The sequence below is a fragment of the Podarcis vaucheri genome (genome assembly GCF_965113315.1).
Source record: "Podarcis vaucheri genome assembly, chromosome: 2".
Taxonomy (NCBI): domain Eukaryota; kingdom Metazoa; phylum Chordata; class Lepidosauria; order Squamata; family Lacertidae; genus Podarcis; species Podarcis vaucheri.
In genome coordinates, this window is record NC_138760.1 from 106,963,415 (window position 1) to 106,979,961 (window position 16,547).

A 16,547-nucleotide genomic window follows, 5' to 3' on the forward strand; every position below is an offset into this window, starting at 1 on the left:
GTATGCCGCTTAATCAATATGGTCTCTAAATGGTGTACAGGACACCTAATACAATAAAACTACAAATGAGTTGCAACTAAAAAATATAAACTTTTTGCTTTAAGTGCACCCAGAAAGCTGGCCATTATAGTTTTAGTTTCCAGTGAAGCTTCGTTTCCATATGGTGTATTTGTTTTTATATATATATATATAATTTTTATTAAGTTTTCTATATTTCATTACATATCAAAAATCAAAGAAAAAAACAATCCATAACTTTAAGCATTGCTTAAATAAAGCATCAACTTCCTTCCCTCCCTCTGACAGACTTCCACACACCTTTACCAATTTCTTCGCATACCTATATACACTTTTTTACCTTATATCAATCTTTTAGCAATCACCTTCTTATATGTAAATCAGCTCCTTAATTTCCCATTACCAAACATTTCAACTCAAACTTACAAGCGTTTTCAACTGTTTACAATTTTCTTTCATATAAAGTATAAATTTGCCCGTCTTTTTGAATACACCATATGGTGTATTTGAGGTTTGTGTTTGTTTTTGTTTTTTTGTTTGCAAAAAAAGGGGGGTTCCATTTTATTGCCTTAAAAATGCAATGCAACTTCAGTGATCCATGTGGCTCCAATAAACATTCCAAGTATTTAATAAGTCAGAAGTTGAGAATGTGTGCTAACATGGGACATGATGTGAAGGACACTCAAGGAATCTGGATCATTTTGATAAGAGAGTTTAGGATAAGGGCAAAATGAGCTCAAGTCCATGGAGGAAACTTGATCAGCAAGAATGCTGATCAAAGAATCAAAGTGGGATTAATAGTCTGGAGAGAATGTTAATCCACGATAGAAGACCTGGTTCTGCTTATCCATCGCACACAGCTGTAAGGCAACCAGCCTCCTAGGGCACATAAACACTCTCTATCTTCTGCACAATCCACATGTGGTTGCCACCTCTCCCAGAGGAGTAAATGATTGCTGCAATTTTTCATTTGTTGGTATAAATATATGTACATTTGAACTCCCCCCTCAACAGTCTTTGAAGTTGCAATAACCAGCACCAGATGCTCTGAAGTAGGTCATCTGCAAAGTCATCATAATAAAATGGAAAGAAAAGGAAAAATCTCCCTGCCCATAATGACAACTCAGAAGAGAAGGAAGCAATTTTAAAAGCACTTGATGTGTCCCTAATTCTGGTCACCTCTGAACCTTGTTGGAAGGGCCATATAAAGGTAAAGGGACCCCTGACCATTAGGTCCAGTCATGACCGACTCTAGGGTTGCGGCGCTCATCTCGCTTTATTGGCCAAGGGAGCTGGCGTACATGACTAAGCCACTTCTGCCAGCATGACTAAGCTGCTTCTGGTGAAACAGAGCAGCACACAGAAACACCGTTTACCTTCCCGCCGGAGCAGTACCTATTTATCTACTTGCCCTTTGACATGCTTTCGAACTGCTAGCTTGGCAGGAGCAGGGACCGAGCAACAGGAGCTCACGCCGTTGTGGGGATTCGAACCGCCAACCTTCTGACTGGCAAGTCCTAGGCTCTGTCACCTCTGAACATTGTTGGAAGGGCCATAGCTCAGTGCTAAGATCATCTGCTTTGCACGCTGAATGTTCTTGCTTCAATTCCTGATATCTCCAGTTAGGGCTGGGAGAGATCTCGGTTTAAAACCCTGGGCAGTAGCTGCCAGTAAATGTGAACACTACTGATATGGACCATTGGTCTGACTCAGCAAAAGACGGCTGCCTGTTTTCCTATCACTCCTGACAAGCAGCCGTGATGGCTGGAGCTTATGGGAGTTGGAGTTCATCAAATCCAGGGAGGACATCCTTTCTTCTAGAGTTTTGAAGCTGACATCAATTGAAATGTTTTTCCTGCACAGGGTTTCCAGGCAATGGTGCTCCATACCAGAGGCATAATATCTTAGAGCTTCATTCCACAGGGATGGCTCAGTTGTGTGTATCTGCCCATATAAGTGTCAGGGACTGTGCTGAGGAGGGCTGCACAGTTGAGGAATGGTGGGAGCCTCCACCTGCTCCTCATCAGGATCCTGAATCTTCCCAGGAACAATGGGACAGTATAGATTTGAAACAGTGGTTCGCAGAGGGACATAGTTCAGAAGACAAAAGTTGGGAAGAACTGGGGGGTGAACAGCTAGGAGAACAACCGGGAGGGAGAGAGCTAACAGACTCCGGTTTGCTGGAAAGTGTCCAGCCAATCAGTCCAAGGTCACTGAGATTAGATAAGGTAGCTGCACAGAAGGCACAGTGGTTGCCAGATCAGGCTGCAAGGTGAGGAAGTGACTTGGGTGATTGGGGGGGGGGAGTGGGTGTAAACCTTAATTGGGAGCACCTTTACTCTGAGAATGGACTCTTTGTTCTTTCGCTGTGATCATTAAAATATCTTTAAATGGTAAGATACTATTTTTGCTTTGTTCCGCTTATCCACGGCCAAAGGTAAGGAGGAAGCCGCTTCCCCGAAGCCTGACAATAAGTCAAATGTATGGTGCTGGTTGGGGCAAATGTATATGGCTTTCAGGCACTGTTCCTGCCAGATAGAACATTGCCACATGGAAATAATTCTCAGCAGCTTCCAGAGAGGAACTGCAATGCTTAAATTCGCCTTCAGTCTTAGGGGACAGGGAATGCTACCATAGTTGGGATGGGGCAGATATAGGCCAGCCAAATATATTTTGGCACCTGAGGCAAACCACAAAAAGGTGCTTTCACCCCATCAGGGAAGAAGGAGTGAGATCTATATAAAGATCTACATTGGGAGGAGACCAGCAAGGTCTCCTTTTGCCTTTTGTAGAGGCGGCATTGGGGGTGCTCATATCTGGTCTCCAAGAAGCTTGTTCCTTGGAGGCCAGATCTGCAGTTTCTGTGGATCCTGCCACCTGAGGTGGTCGCCCCACTTTGCCACTTTGGGTGGGCAAGCCGTGGGCAGAAGTAATAGAATGTTCTCAGTTAAGATCCGTAGCTCAGAAGATAGCAGATGCCTGCAAAACAGCAGCACCTTGTGGCATCAGCTACCACCACATCCCTGAAAAGTCCAGTATGTAAACAATGACTACAGAAGTAGTGTCCAGATCAAGGGAAGTAAGAGTACCACTCTATTCTGCCTCGGTCAGGCCACACCTGTGTCCAGTTCTGGGCGCCACAATTTAAGGAGAATATTGACAAGCTGGAACATGTGCAGAGGAGGCTGAGCACGATGATCAAGGGTCTGGAAAACAAGCCTTATGAAGAACAGTTGAAGGAGTTGGGTGTGTTTAACCTGGAAAAGAGGGGACTGAGAGGAGATATGATCTTGCATTGCAGGGGGTTGGACTAGATGACCCTTGGTGTCCCTTCCAGCTCTACAGTTCTTTGATTCTATGATAACCATCTTCAAAGATCTAAAGGACTTTCACATGAAAGATGGAGCAAGATTCTGACTGAACATTAGGCGGAACCTTTTGACATTAAGGGCAGTTTGGCAGCTGAACAAACTGCTTTGGAAGGTGGTGGACTCTCCTTCATGGGAGGTTTTTAAACCGAGGTTGGATGACCACCTGCCAGAGATTCTTTAGTTGCGATTCTATTATTCTATGATTCCTGCCTGGCAGGAGGTTGGAAAAGATGTACGTTGCGATCCCTTCCAACCCTACAATTCTATGATGAAACATTAAATGCCATTGTGAATTCCATCAACCACCTTCTGCTCTCTCAGTAGTTTAGGTATTGATAAATGCTATTTCCTCCCAATTGCCAGGTCCATCGCCTGAACCGTTAACCCTCCTGTGTACAATTTCCTTGTACTTTTTAACCATCTTGTGAACCTTTGACCTCGCTATGCCCGAGAGCCCTTCTAAAGCAAAAAGCAACCATTTTACAACCAAAACACAAACACACAATGTTGGAAAGTTCAATTTCTTCGCATTAGACCCTATCGGTAGGCTCCACACGCTTCCTTTCCTCCCTGCTGTTCCTGAGGAGCAAAGGTACACAGACCAAAGGAGTACTGTGGAGGGGGAAAGTCTCTTCTATCAGCTGCCAAAAGCAGCAGGTCATTGCTCCCTCCAAAGAACACAGCACTGCCCTTGGCAAATTCCTGGGGTGGCCTTGGCTCTACTTGGCTCTGTGGAAGCATAACACAGCAGGGCTTTGCTGCTTCCACATTACAAATCCACACCTTTGGAAAGTATATCAGGACAAGGCCAACACATTTGGTTTTAACAGGTTGCATCTGACTAAATTATTATTTTATTCCTGTTTGTTTAATTTGTACACCGCTCTTCATTCAAAGATTACAGGGCGATTCACAATATAAAAATGCAAAAATGAAAACACAAAACACATGATAAAACACAAACAAACCAATAAGGCTCCTACCACAAGGACATAGAATGTTAATCAGCCAAAGGCCTAGTCATAAAGAAACATTTTCACCTGGTGCATAAAGATATGAAATGAAGGTGCCAAGCAAGGCTTCCTGTGGAGAGCATTCCACAAACAGGGAGCCACCACAGAAAAGGCCGTTCTCATGCTGCCATCTTCTTGGAATCTCATGGATAAGGCACACAAAGAAGGGCCTCAGATTATGACTGCAGGGTCTGGGTTGGTTCATATGCGGGAATAAATCAGACTCAGAGTAGACCCACTGAAGCTCATGGATCTCACAACTAACTTAAACCCACTGATTTTAGTGGGTCTACTCTGATTATGACTTTTAAAAAATTGGATTCAACTCATAATGTTGCTTTTATTTTTACTGCTTACTTCAACATTGCATTGATTTCTGGATTTTTTATGAGTGTCACGCTGGAACCTATGTTTGGATGAAGGTGCATTTTAGAATTTCTCCAAATAAATTCATAAATAAGGTCACTGCAGTCACTTTATTTCATTTCATTATTATTTTTTTGTAGTAGCAGCTTTGTTCTTAGATTAGCATAGTGATTCCCTCCCCTCCCTATTCCTAGAGACTGCTTTATACATCTATTGACATCTCTCATAGGAAGCTGCCTTACACTGAGTCCAGCCATTGGCCCATCCAGCTTGGCATTCTCTACACCAGATATAGGCAAACTCGGCCCTCCAGATGTTTTGGGACTACAGCTCCCATCATCCCTGACCACTGGTCCTGTTAGCTAGGGATGATGGGAGTTGTAGTCCCAAAACATCTGGAGGGCCGAGTTTGCCGATGCCTGGTCTACACTGATGGGCTGCAGCTCTCTAGGGTTTCTGGCAAGGGGAAGTTGCCAACCCCACTGGAGATCTCAGGGATTGAACCATGCAAAGCAGATGCTCTTTCACTGATCTCCAGCAGTTATTGTACAGCAGCAATTCCCCAGAGCAGCAATTGTAGATAACGGGAGGACTTTATCAAGAAAATGCAGTGGGAATTCAACTTGGGATTTTTTTAAAAAAACCTACCCAAGGAAATCAGATGGGTCAGAGAGGTGAATAAGAGACAAAAAACCCCAAAACCCCAAACACCACACTGCCATATTTGCAACTGATGACTGTAAACTCTTAGTTATTATTATAGTAAAGGCTTTTATTGCATTATATTATTTATAATTTAAATTGCTCATTGGCAACCTTCAATTAAACCTAATCCAAGATGATGTCGAATTAATGAGGTTGCTAACTTCATTATCATCATGCTAGACGTTGCGCCAATTGTGAACATCACAGTCTATTTTAACAACTCCTCATTAATTTTATGTAGGAGCTCTTTGGAGAACTTGACACAAACGTTTTGTTACCCTCAGTTTCTCTTATTCTTCTTCACTGGAGCAGAAGTAAAAGATATGCGCAATATTTTACCCATCCCATTCGGGTAAGCATGTGCAATGTTAGTATCTTTGCAATGCACCCAGTAATATGTTTCTTTCCTTGGTTAGCTGTGTGTGTGCGTGCTATATTTTTCAGCACACTTCAGATTTTGCTTTTTAAAAAGTACAGCATGCCATGTGTGATCTTTCCAGGTACAGTTAAGGAAAATTCTTTCTGCTGTTACATCACTTAATGGGGAATGAAATCATGCGAATTGTTTTATGCATCTATCTTTTATAACTTTAGAACAGAGGAAAAAATTAAGGTCCTGCTAAATGCAAAGCAATGTAAGACAATGTAAGTGTTAACTGGTAAAGAAAGCCACTTGTAAGCCACTTTGTTACCCCAGAAAAGCAGGGCATGCATTTTGGTTTTCCGACCATGCTCAGAACTGAGCACAGAAGTGTAGAATTGGAGGGGTGGTTTCTCTGGGATGGTGGTGGCGATCTCCTCAAATATTTTATGGGGGGTTGGCTAGGAGTTGGCTCCAATGTTTGTAGCTGAGGGTAGCACTTCATATATCCAAAGAAGTGCAGTTTACAAAAGCTTGTCTTTAAACTCTTTGATTTTTCTGCAAGAGTCAGCTATCCCTGTGGAAACACTTAAATTTCATATCTCATCAAAAGTCTGGGTGAGAAGGAGTATTTTAGCCTGACACCAAAATCATATATTAGCATTGGCACTAGTGAGACCTGCCTGGCCCCAACACTAATATCACCAGTATTTGGAAAGCTCATCACTAAAGTCATCAGTACTCGGCAAATAACAAATAAAGTAAATAATGAAAAGATTCTGAGAACAGTCTTGAACCAAATATGAAACCAGGACCAATCTGAATCTTCCCCCTCCACCCCACCCCACTCCCTTTAGGTGCTGTTTTCAGCGTGTGTGTCAGCAGGAACACGCATGCTGAACATACATAAGTGGGGAGATGCCTGTACCATAAAGCTGTGAGCCTGTTCCATGGTTTTCCTGGAGGGCTGTTACTGCCGGATGCTAGCAACCCTATTATAGGAGCGTCATAGCACCATCATGACCTTATAAGGTATGCTAGCGATTGGACCTCGCTGCACTGCCAACCCTGTGTGTGTGAGTGAGTCACACAACTGACATGGAGCCCAAGGCAGACAGCAAGTGTCCGTGTTTCATCCATCTACAGCTTTGAATAGACACAGCCTTGGGGGACTGATGCATTGATGAAGCACCCAGCTTTCCCCCACCAGATCCTGCTGGTACCCCATGCCTTGCGGCGGAAAAATTACAGCAAACCTATGGATGTATTTATAAAAACATATCCTATGCTGCAATTTCATTTTTTAATAAACTAGAGCACTTTACAACCACTATATAAAAAATAAGACCACATAAAAACTAAGATCACAGATTGCTGGCTAGCTACTGCAAAAAGTATTTCTTTTTCTTAAAGGTCTGTGTAAACCTACATAAAAAAGAGGGTGGGATTCTATGTAGAAACTTGGAGGAGGGCCCTGTAGCTTAGAAATGTGCTTCAGATGCAAAGATCCCAGGCTGAATCCCAAGAATTGCAGTGAAAAAAATGACAATAAGGTAGCAAAGAGGGTGGGTTGGGTTGTGGGTACCTTGGAGAACCAAACAATGTCAACAGTACTGAGTTTGATGGACCAATGGTCCAAGTCAATACAAGACAGCCTCATATGACCATAGACCTCCGCGTATTAAATATAGAGATGGTGATGGTAATACCAGTAACCAATTCTGGCATCTGTTTCCTTTTGGAGTTTTTCCCATAGGAAAAAGGCATGGGTGGAGATGTTGTGTTGGAGAAGTGGAGGGAAGTCAGCATGGGATTCCTCTGGAGAGATTTAGGAACACCAGGCTCTTGGAATGTAGTGTCCTCCCCACATATCTTTCCTGCAACATCCATTTTGATTTGTCTTCTCCATAATAATCTGAAGAGCAGTCCTGCGGAGGAAAACGCTGTGCTGGAGCTGGCCCCGAGACAGGGCTGTCTAGTGGTGATGCTCAGCGGTTGGGAGGGGAGGAACATCAGCTCTCAGAATAGCTCGGTGATAACAGGGCTCAGCAATCGATCCTGACATATTGCTATTCAGTGCATAAATGATTCACTCCTCCTCTCTTCTTGCAACAAAAATAAAAAGACTTCACAGGCTTGCAAAGTGCCAAGGTACCACTATGGAACGTAGAGTGAAATAGAATCACAGAATTGTAGAGCAGGAAGGGACTTCACTGGTCATTTAGCCCAGCCCCCTTGCAATTCGGGAACCCTGCCCACAGCCGTCCCTGGGTGGGCTCGAACCACCAAACTTCCAGTTAACAGGAAGATGCACTGACTCAGCGTGCCACTGGGAGGGATATTGTAAGAATCACAAAAGCCGCTCTTGAGAGAGGGAAACGACTTTGGTGGAAAGAGCTTCGACTGGTGCTGAGGTCCTGGCTGGGGTGGGATGCAGCACGCTGTAAGAGCTACCATGTTACTTTGGATTCCTCTTGTAAAAAGAAAGAGCACCCAAGATGTGCAAAAAGGGCAGGGCCAACCTTCTCCAGTCTAGTGCTCTCCAGACCTTTTAGACTATGACTCCCATCCGCCCCATCCAGCACGGGGACAGAAAGAAATGCCATGCATTGATAACATGATTGAGGTTTATATTCATTTTATTTAACACGCTTCTATACTGCTTTCCATCCTAGGTTTGCAGGGTGGTGTACAATATAAAAACACAAAAATATGTAACATAGTAATAAACAAAAACAATACCCCCATGCCAAACACAGTTTAAAAGGCCGTATATTGTTTAATTAGCTGAGGCTCTGAAGAAGAGGAATGTTTTTATCTGGCACCTAAAGATATGTAACGAAGGCAGCAGGTGAGCCTCCCTGGCGAGAGCATTCCACATTCCTTCAAATGAAGGGTGGTATACTACTGTGGATTAGGGATGTTGCTGGCACTGTGGGTTAAACCACTGAGCTTGCCGATCTGAAAGTCAGCGGTTCGAATCCCCGTGACGGGGTGAGTTCCCGTTGCTTGGTCCTTAGAATCATAGAATCATAGAGTTGGAAGAGACCACAAGGGCCATTGAGTCCAACCCCCTGCCAAGCAGAAAACACCATCAGAGCACTCCTGACATATGGTTGTCAAGCCTCTGCTTAAAGACCTCCAAAAAAGGAGACTCCACCACACTCCTTGGCAGCAAATTCCACTGTCGAACAGCTCTTACTGTCAGGAAGTTCTTCCTAATGTTTAGGTGGAATCTTCTTTCTTGTAGTTTGGATCCATTGCTCCGTGTCCGCTTCTCTGGAGCAGCAGAAAACAACCTTTCTCCCTCCTCTATGTGACATCCTTTTATATATTTGAACATGGCTATCATATCACCCCTTAACCTCCTCTTCTCCAGGCTAAACATGCCCAGCTCCCTTGGGGTGCTCCTACAATGCAGAGGTCAGACAATAGGGATAAAACTCCCCCCCTTCATTGGTTGGAAAGATTTAAAGAGTGACAATCTGCTGCCTTTTAGCACTGTATGCTAGGATCCCTTGACCTGGATGTTAGGACAGCACAAGGGGTGTGATCACACTAAGCCTTTTATCAATGGAACACAGCAGGGAAAGTTAATGGTATCAGAAGGGGGGGTACTGGCAGTCCAGTGGCAGCAGCTGTTAAGGAATATTGCCCTCTTCTCGGGAGCTAGTTGAAATTATTGTGTGATTGTGACCACCTTGAGCTGTATGACGAAAGGGATATATAAATACCTTAAATCAATCAGATTGAATTGTGTTATAGCCATAATTGTTGCATCAGCCAGGTGTGAGCATTTCTGTTTGGACAGCTCCGTTCAGACTTTTCTCAGGCCAGCTTCCTAGATGTAAAGCAAAAGCTCTCTCTCCTCTAGCAGTGGTAGATGTAAATTGATGCCACTTTTTAATTAGGAAAAGCTTGCACCCTAATCTCCTCACCCTTTTGGACTAAATCACTCCAATATAACAAGTTGCCTGCACCCATCTGTTAACAGCTGCTGAAGCTATCAGATTGCTTTCGAGGCATGCTGATACATAATGAGGCACAAAAGTTGAGACCGGGAATCAAGCTTCCTTAAAAGCACCATGGGTAGCATGCAAAGCTTTTGACGGCAAGACTGACACTGTTTTAACAGGCATACAGCACCTCATTCATGCAAAGCACAATCCGTTTATGGAATCTGCTGTCATGGGACATGGTGGTGAGGACTACTAGCTTAGTGGCTAGCCTATAAATCATTGTGTAAAGGCCAGGTTTTTTGGGTGTGCGAGTAAAATTGGAATACTTTTGAGTTACAGCTAGAAGCATCCTTTTTTACGTAGTGTGCATGCTTGAACTATATAACATACGCAGTGCATACTAAGCTTCAGCATGTCATTGCATATGCTATTGTGTGAGTTACAGGTAGCCAATCTAGGTGCAACTACTCTACAAGCCCCATCATCCTTGACCGCTGATCAGGCTGGATCAGGGACTGATGGGAGTTGGTGGCCCAACATGATCTGGGGTGGGTGGGGTGATTTGGTTGGCTACTTCTGGTGTGAAGGACTGAAGGATGCTTGCCCTGCTGCCCGCACACCTGATAGTTGAGCCATAAGGGACTCGGTGGTTGTTGGCAGAGCAATAGCCTTTGTCTTCTATTCATCTCTGTGTGCAGTTCCTTCATCACACACTAGGACACAAGCACAGGTTCACTTAGCTCTATCTACATGAGCAAACAGAGAAGCTTTTCCATTCCTGATGAAGTCCACTAGCCTCTGCTGCCTGACACGCTCCTGGCTTTATCCCAGCTATGATAATTTTTCACATCGAAAGTTTTCAACTCTTAATGTAGCCCAAAACATAGTTGTGCTGTGTCAGAGGGCATGGTGAGTAAGGAGCCAGGAAGGTCTCCAGTAGACTACAGATGGTGCCTGTGTAATATTTCTGGGGAAGGAATTCCAAAGGGTAGCTGCCACCACATTAAAGGCTTGAATCCTACATTGTGCAGACTGGACCTCCTGAGAAGATGAGATCTGCAGGAGGCCCTCACTGGCAAAGCACCATGATTGGCTGTATATTTAAGGGGTGACAGAATCTTTCAGATGATCCCAAGCTGCATAGGGCTTTATACACCAAAACCAGCACCTCAAACTTAGTCCAGGAGTTAATTGGCAGCCAGTGGCATTCTTTCAACAGTTGGCTAACATGTTGGTGACATCCTGCCCCAGTGAGCAGTCGAGCTGCCACATTCTGCTCCAGCTGCAGCTTCACCAGCTACAAGAGCCACTCAAGGACTTTAGTCAAACTGCATGAGCACTGCTGAAACTTTTATATAGAGCTACTCTAAGACGTCAGTGTGTTGACTCACATAGCAGTAAGCTATATATGTGTACCACCCGTGCTGGTTTGGTTGGAATAAACTTTGGGTAACTTAAAAAAAGAAGAAGAAAACCCAGACACAGCTTTGTCACTCACCACCACCAAAAATAATGTGTGATATATCCTAGAGGACCTATGGACAAATGGGGGTACTCAGTGCTGACTATCTCAGCTGCAAATGTGCAACTTGTTACGATCCTTGATCCACATCTCTGGATATCATGGATCTGATTGTCTTAGGTTTATAAGGCATTGAAACTTGCACATATTGGGAGCAGTGAGGCAAAATATTGTATCTGGTTCTGTGGCAAAACCAAGCAAGTAGTTCCTTTACTGTTCTTTCGTCCCCAATTAAAGTGATCCCATGTGCATGAAATAATGTTTTGGATTCTAGCTATGGAAGCATCTATGTTATCAATAGCAAGATGATGATGATGATGATGATGATAGGCTTGCTATTGCTAAAAAGAACACTAACTTATTTACACTCCATATAATAATTTTCTGAAATGAATGTGCTCGCTCATGCTTTATCTAAAATGTTTAGCATTTTTATATAAAGTTTCAGATTCTATTAAATGATCACAAAAATGCTAATTGGTAACATTTATCGCCATGCGTTCAAATTACTGGTTTCTCCCTTCTTTCCATTATGCTTCACTATCCTTTACACTTGGAGACCAGAAAAGGGGCACTCTGCAAAACTTATTAGCATTGATTTTGGCTGAAGCAGGTGAGAATCAAAGGACTTTGGGTTATTTTTGGGAGGAGGGGGAATCTACAATGGGACAGTTTCAATTTAATCCCCATTCTAAAGTTGCTGCCCAGGAAATTTGGAACAGAAGGTTTTAAACTCCCCCTGAAAGCCACAGTTCTGCTATTGTTTTCTTTCTGAGTTTCCATTTAAATCAATCTCATCTTCCATACTTTGAACAATGCCATTTGACTGATACCATGATAGCAAATGTGTCAGGGTGCAGGTTGGTGGATTAGTTAAGTGCTAAAAGACAACAAGGAAATCTCTGTTCATACATGTATTCTGATTGTTAACAGTGCCGAGCAGTAGAACAATTAATGGACTTTGCTTGTACTTTTCAAACACTTGGCATCAAAAGCCACTATTTCCAGGAGGAGCAAAAGCTACAATGCTCATCGTTACAAACCCAGAAATTCTATCGTGCAACTTAACCACTTACACACCGCTTGTTTTCCTTAGCTACAGAGTTACTGTACTGTGTCATAAATGTACACAGTATTACAATGCTGCATATCAAAATAAATGCTATATCCTGTAACTACATAGAATAAAGAATGTTTTCAGTGAAAAGGTAGTATATAAAAACAAAACAAAACACAGTGAAATATTTAATGCACAAACAAAATCTCTGCTTTACAGAAGAAATCATGCATAGATTCTATCAGATTAATAACAACTCCAAAGGTACTGTTGATCTGCATTGTGAGAAATGGTCAGCTGCTGTGATACCATCACTTAACTATTTTGTTTTGCATAATACTATCCAATGGCAGCAAACATCTGCATCATATTACAGTATGACACCATGCAACCTTTCCTTAATTTTGATATTTTTTTAATATATTGCATTACTTTGTTCAAAAAAACTGCATTACTTTAAGAAAAGAAAGAAAAGTAAAATATTCTGAAAACACTTGGGCAGTACAGACCAAAGATTCAACGATAATTTTAAAATAAATTCTGCAATCTTTTTTTTGTTTTGTTTATGCACACATCACTACAGCTTCCCGAAGTGCAGAATAAGTTCACTAAAACAGTTCTCTCTCTCTACCCCAAAAAGCAGTATTTTTAATAAACATCAAGGAAACCCACAGAAACAAAATCACCTAAGATTAGGGTGCAGTTGCTAAGACAGAGAGACACAGATACACACAGATCAGTGTAACAAAGGTAGCTTTGGATTTTAAAATAAGAGTTCCTCTAGAGGAAAAAAGAACATTGACTGGTTACAGTTGTTGTTAACTTACCGGAGCAAATATCACCATACACATTTACAAAAGGTTTTATAATCCAACTTCCCTCATCTGAAAGAAGACAAAAATTGGCTCATGCTAAAAATAGAGGCACCCCAAAAGCTCCTCAGTAGCCAGCAGTAGCTCCTGTCCCTGTTTTTATGAAGCAAATAAAAAGCAAGCAAGAAGAAGAAAAAATCAATGCTCAGGGAAAGTGAGATGATATACCAATCAGGCAGCAGCTAGAGCCTTATTTGCTAGAGGGAGGTGGGAACGGTGCAGAAATGGTCTCATGTTATTAGAGAATGACTACACACAGTCTAAGGACAGGAATCTAATACTACTTTCTCCCTTGGTAGAAGAAGGGACCCGGCTGCTTTTGTAGCAAGTGCTCAGCTCTTGTCTAGGAAGTGCCACAGAGCTGCACAGATCATTGCTCAGACCTGTGAACGCACTAGCTTTGCTTTGTGGGAAAGGTCATTGTGGAGAACTGGGTCCTGGGCTTGTGCTAAATAAGCCTGAACATTATTCATTCACCTTCGTGTTCATTTGAGAAGAAATTGTGGGGCAAATACTGCTAAGGGGGCACTTTGAATGTGAACAGCCAGGACTGGCAAAACAAAACAAACAAAAAAACAGAGACACAAAACACAAAGGTCCTGCAAACACCACAACCGCCAACTAAACATGTAAAGGTAAAGGTAAAGGTAAAGGTAAAGGGACATGACATTACTTATTTATCACATTTCCATCCCACCATTTTATAGTTCAAATCAGGAAAAATAAATATAGTAAATGGACAAAAGTACAAAGATTCAAAAAATGTTTAGAGGTATGCATACCCCCAGAAAAAAAGCACTGGATTTAGGTCAATCATGCTGTAGTGAAGTATGAACAACACCTGCTTTTTGCTATTGACCCCACAAGCACAAGATGCAAATCACATGGACTCCATAGGCAACGGATGTGGAAAATCTCTCCCCCTGCTGGCTTTAAATTGTATGTTGTATACATGAAGGAGCGTCTCCACCCCATCATCCAGTCCGGACACTGAGATCCAGCACCGAAGGCCTTCTGGCGGTTCCCTCATTGCAAGAAGTGAGGTTATAGGGAACCAGACAGAGGGCCTTCTCGGTAGTGGCGCCCACCCTGTGGAACGCCCTCCTTTCAGATGTGAAGGAAATAAGCAGCTATCTTATCTTTAAAAGACATCTGAAGGCAGCCTGTTTAGGGAAGTTTTTAATATTTAATGCTGTATTGTTTTTAACACTCGATTGGGAGCCGCCCAGAGTGGCTGGGGAGACTCAGTAAACTACTACTACTACTACTACTACTACTACTACTTATTATTATTATTATTATTATTATTATTATTATTATTATTATTATGTTAGCACATCCATAGTTGCCCCAGCGGCTTATTCTGGCTACTGTGTACAAGGCAATAAAACACGGCAGCTTCATTGCACATGCAGGTAAAGAGGTGAGTGGCAGAAGTCTTCTTGCTACCAGCAGCTCTGCTGGTCCCGAAGGAAGTGCAGGAACTTCGACATAATGGATTTCAAGAGATTTCCCCAAGCTTTATCACATTCTATAGAATGTGCCAAATCAACCTGGGAAGGACAGGTAGCAGAGTGGAAGTAGCAGAACAACAATCAGTTACATGTCAAGTACGGTAAATCTGAATGTCTTCAGTTGGACTTCCAAGTACGCAAATGTACAAAGGTCTGCTGCCTGAAACTGTTTACTCCTTTAGGTTATCTATGCATTTACCTGGGAGTAACTTCCATTGGAAACCCAGGTATTCAGCTCTGAGTCAATAAGCATGCTCTACACATCCGCTTTACAGTATACCAACAATATAGTTTAGCATATATGGGGTGGGAGCCATCTGTCTGTCAAAGGTTGAACTCCCTCAGGGTTAATCTGCTAGCACCCATCTGCTGGTGGTGTGTGAGAGAGGCCAAAGCTGATGGCGGGTTTGAATTCGCGTGATGGGGTGATCTACCGTTGCTCTGTCCCAGCTCCTGCCAACCGATAGGAAAGTACACTAGTGCAAGTAGATAAATAAGTACCACTGTGGCAGGGTACTTATGGCATTTCTGTGCAATCTGGCACTCGTCACAGTGTCCCGTTGCATCAGAAGCGGTTTAGTCATCCTGGCTACATGACCCGAACAAACGCTGGCTCCCTCGGGCTGAAAAGCGAGATGTCAGGAGCACGTTCTACTCTCAAGTAGGACCCTGGCAGAGACACATGCCCAACTGGTGTGTTCCCTCCCTCCTGGTCAATCGTTCGGTAGCTTCAAAAGCTCTCTTCTGCCTGAATACCACAGCGACCAATGGCAACAGACATCAGCACACTTTGGGATCCGCAGAGTCTTCACAGCATGTGTAACAGACTTCAGCAACTCAGCATTTTGGCTAATCTACTTTATTTACATATAAACACACACGGAGCACTGCAACATGGCTCCCCCTCTCTCTAGCATCAGAAAGCAAAGAGAAAGAACAAAGGACAATAGTCCCACTTCACGGAACACGGTAACACAAACATCCTGTCTCTGTCACTTCCCACTCTTTGGAGTCAAAACATACACCATCATGTGATAAACAACAATCCCATAACTGCAATCATGGAGCAGGAATTCTAACACACCACACCCATAGTCATCTTTGACTGGACTTAACCATCCAGGGGTCACTTACTTTTTTCTTTTCTCCCTGCCACTCTCCTCTCTCAGTTTCTGCCACCCAGCTCTTCAGATTAATATCCTACCCAGAGATCATCCTGAATCAATTCCCCCCTTTCCGCAAATCATTACCCAGCTGGATTGCCTAACATAAATTTATATGTTCCATTCCACACCCACCGAAATTAGCATCATCATCGTTACAATTAGGATAGCAAAGAAAGGTTACGTTTCAATCTTACAGATGCAAGAAGGGCCTGCAGGATCAGGCCAATGGGCTGCCTAGTTCAGCACCCTGTTCTCACAGTGGCCACCAAATACCCATGGGAAACCTGCAGGCAGGATCTTAGCACAAGACCATTCTCCCCTCCTGCTGTTTTCCAGCAACAGGTATTCAGAAGGATACTGTATTTGACTGTGGAGGCAGAGCACAGCCATCATGGCTAGTAGCCATTGCTAGTCATTTACTCATACTTTTGGGTGAAGCAGTAGATTTATGTTGCAAATGCATACCGTGAAAATATATATGCGTGTTAGCTGTGTTATATGGATTCATGTGTAGCACAAGGATGGGTGAGTGGGTGCAACTGCAATATGGAGATTGCAATATACAGAGAAACTTAAGCCATATCTGGTCATGCTGCATGTTGTTTGCTTATTGTAGCTACAGC

General features: G+C 43.0%; 1 protein-coding gene across 2 annotated transcripts in view; it reads right to left on the reverse strand.

Moving 5' to 3' along the window:
- Positions 1-16,547, reverse strand: part of SYNPR (synaptoporin) — a 160,645-nt gene that overhangs the window by 38,298 nt on the left and 105,800 nt on the right. Inside the window, exon 1 of one of the 2 annotated variants that reach the window (XM_082210620.1) lies at positions 13,200-13,548. The exons of the other annotated variant lie outside the window; for it this stretch is intronic. Within the exon in view, the coding sequence (XP_082066746.1) occupies positions 13,200-13,223 (24 nt within the window). The 5' untranslated portion in view covers positions 13,224-13,548. Of the gene's footprint in view, positions 1-13,199; positions 13,549-16,547 lie in introns of those variants that run through there. 2 annotated transcript variants of the gene reach the window in all.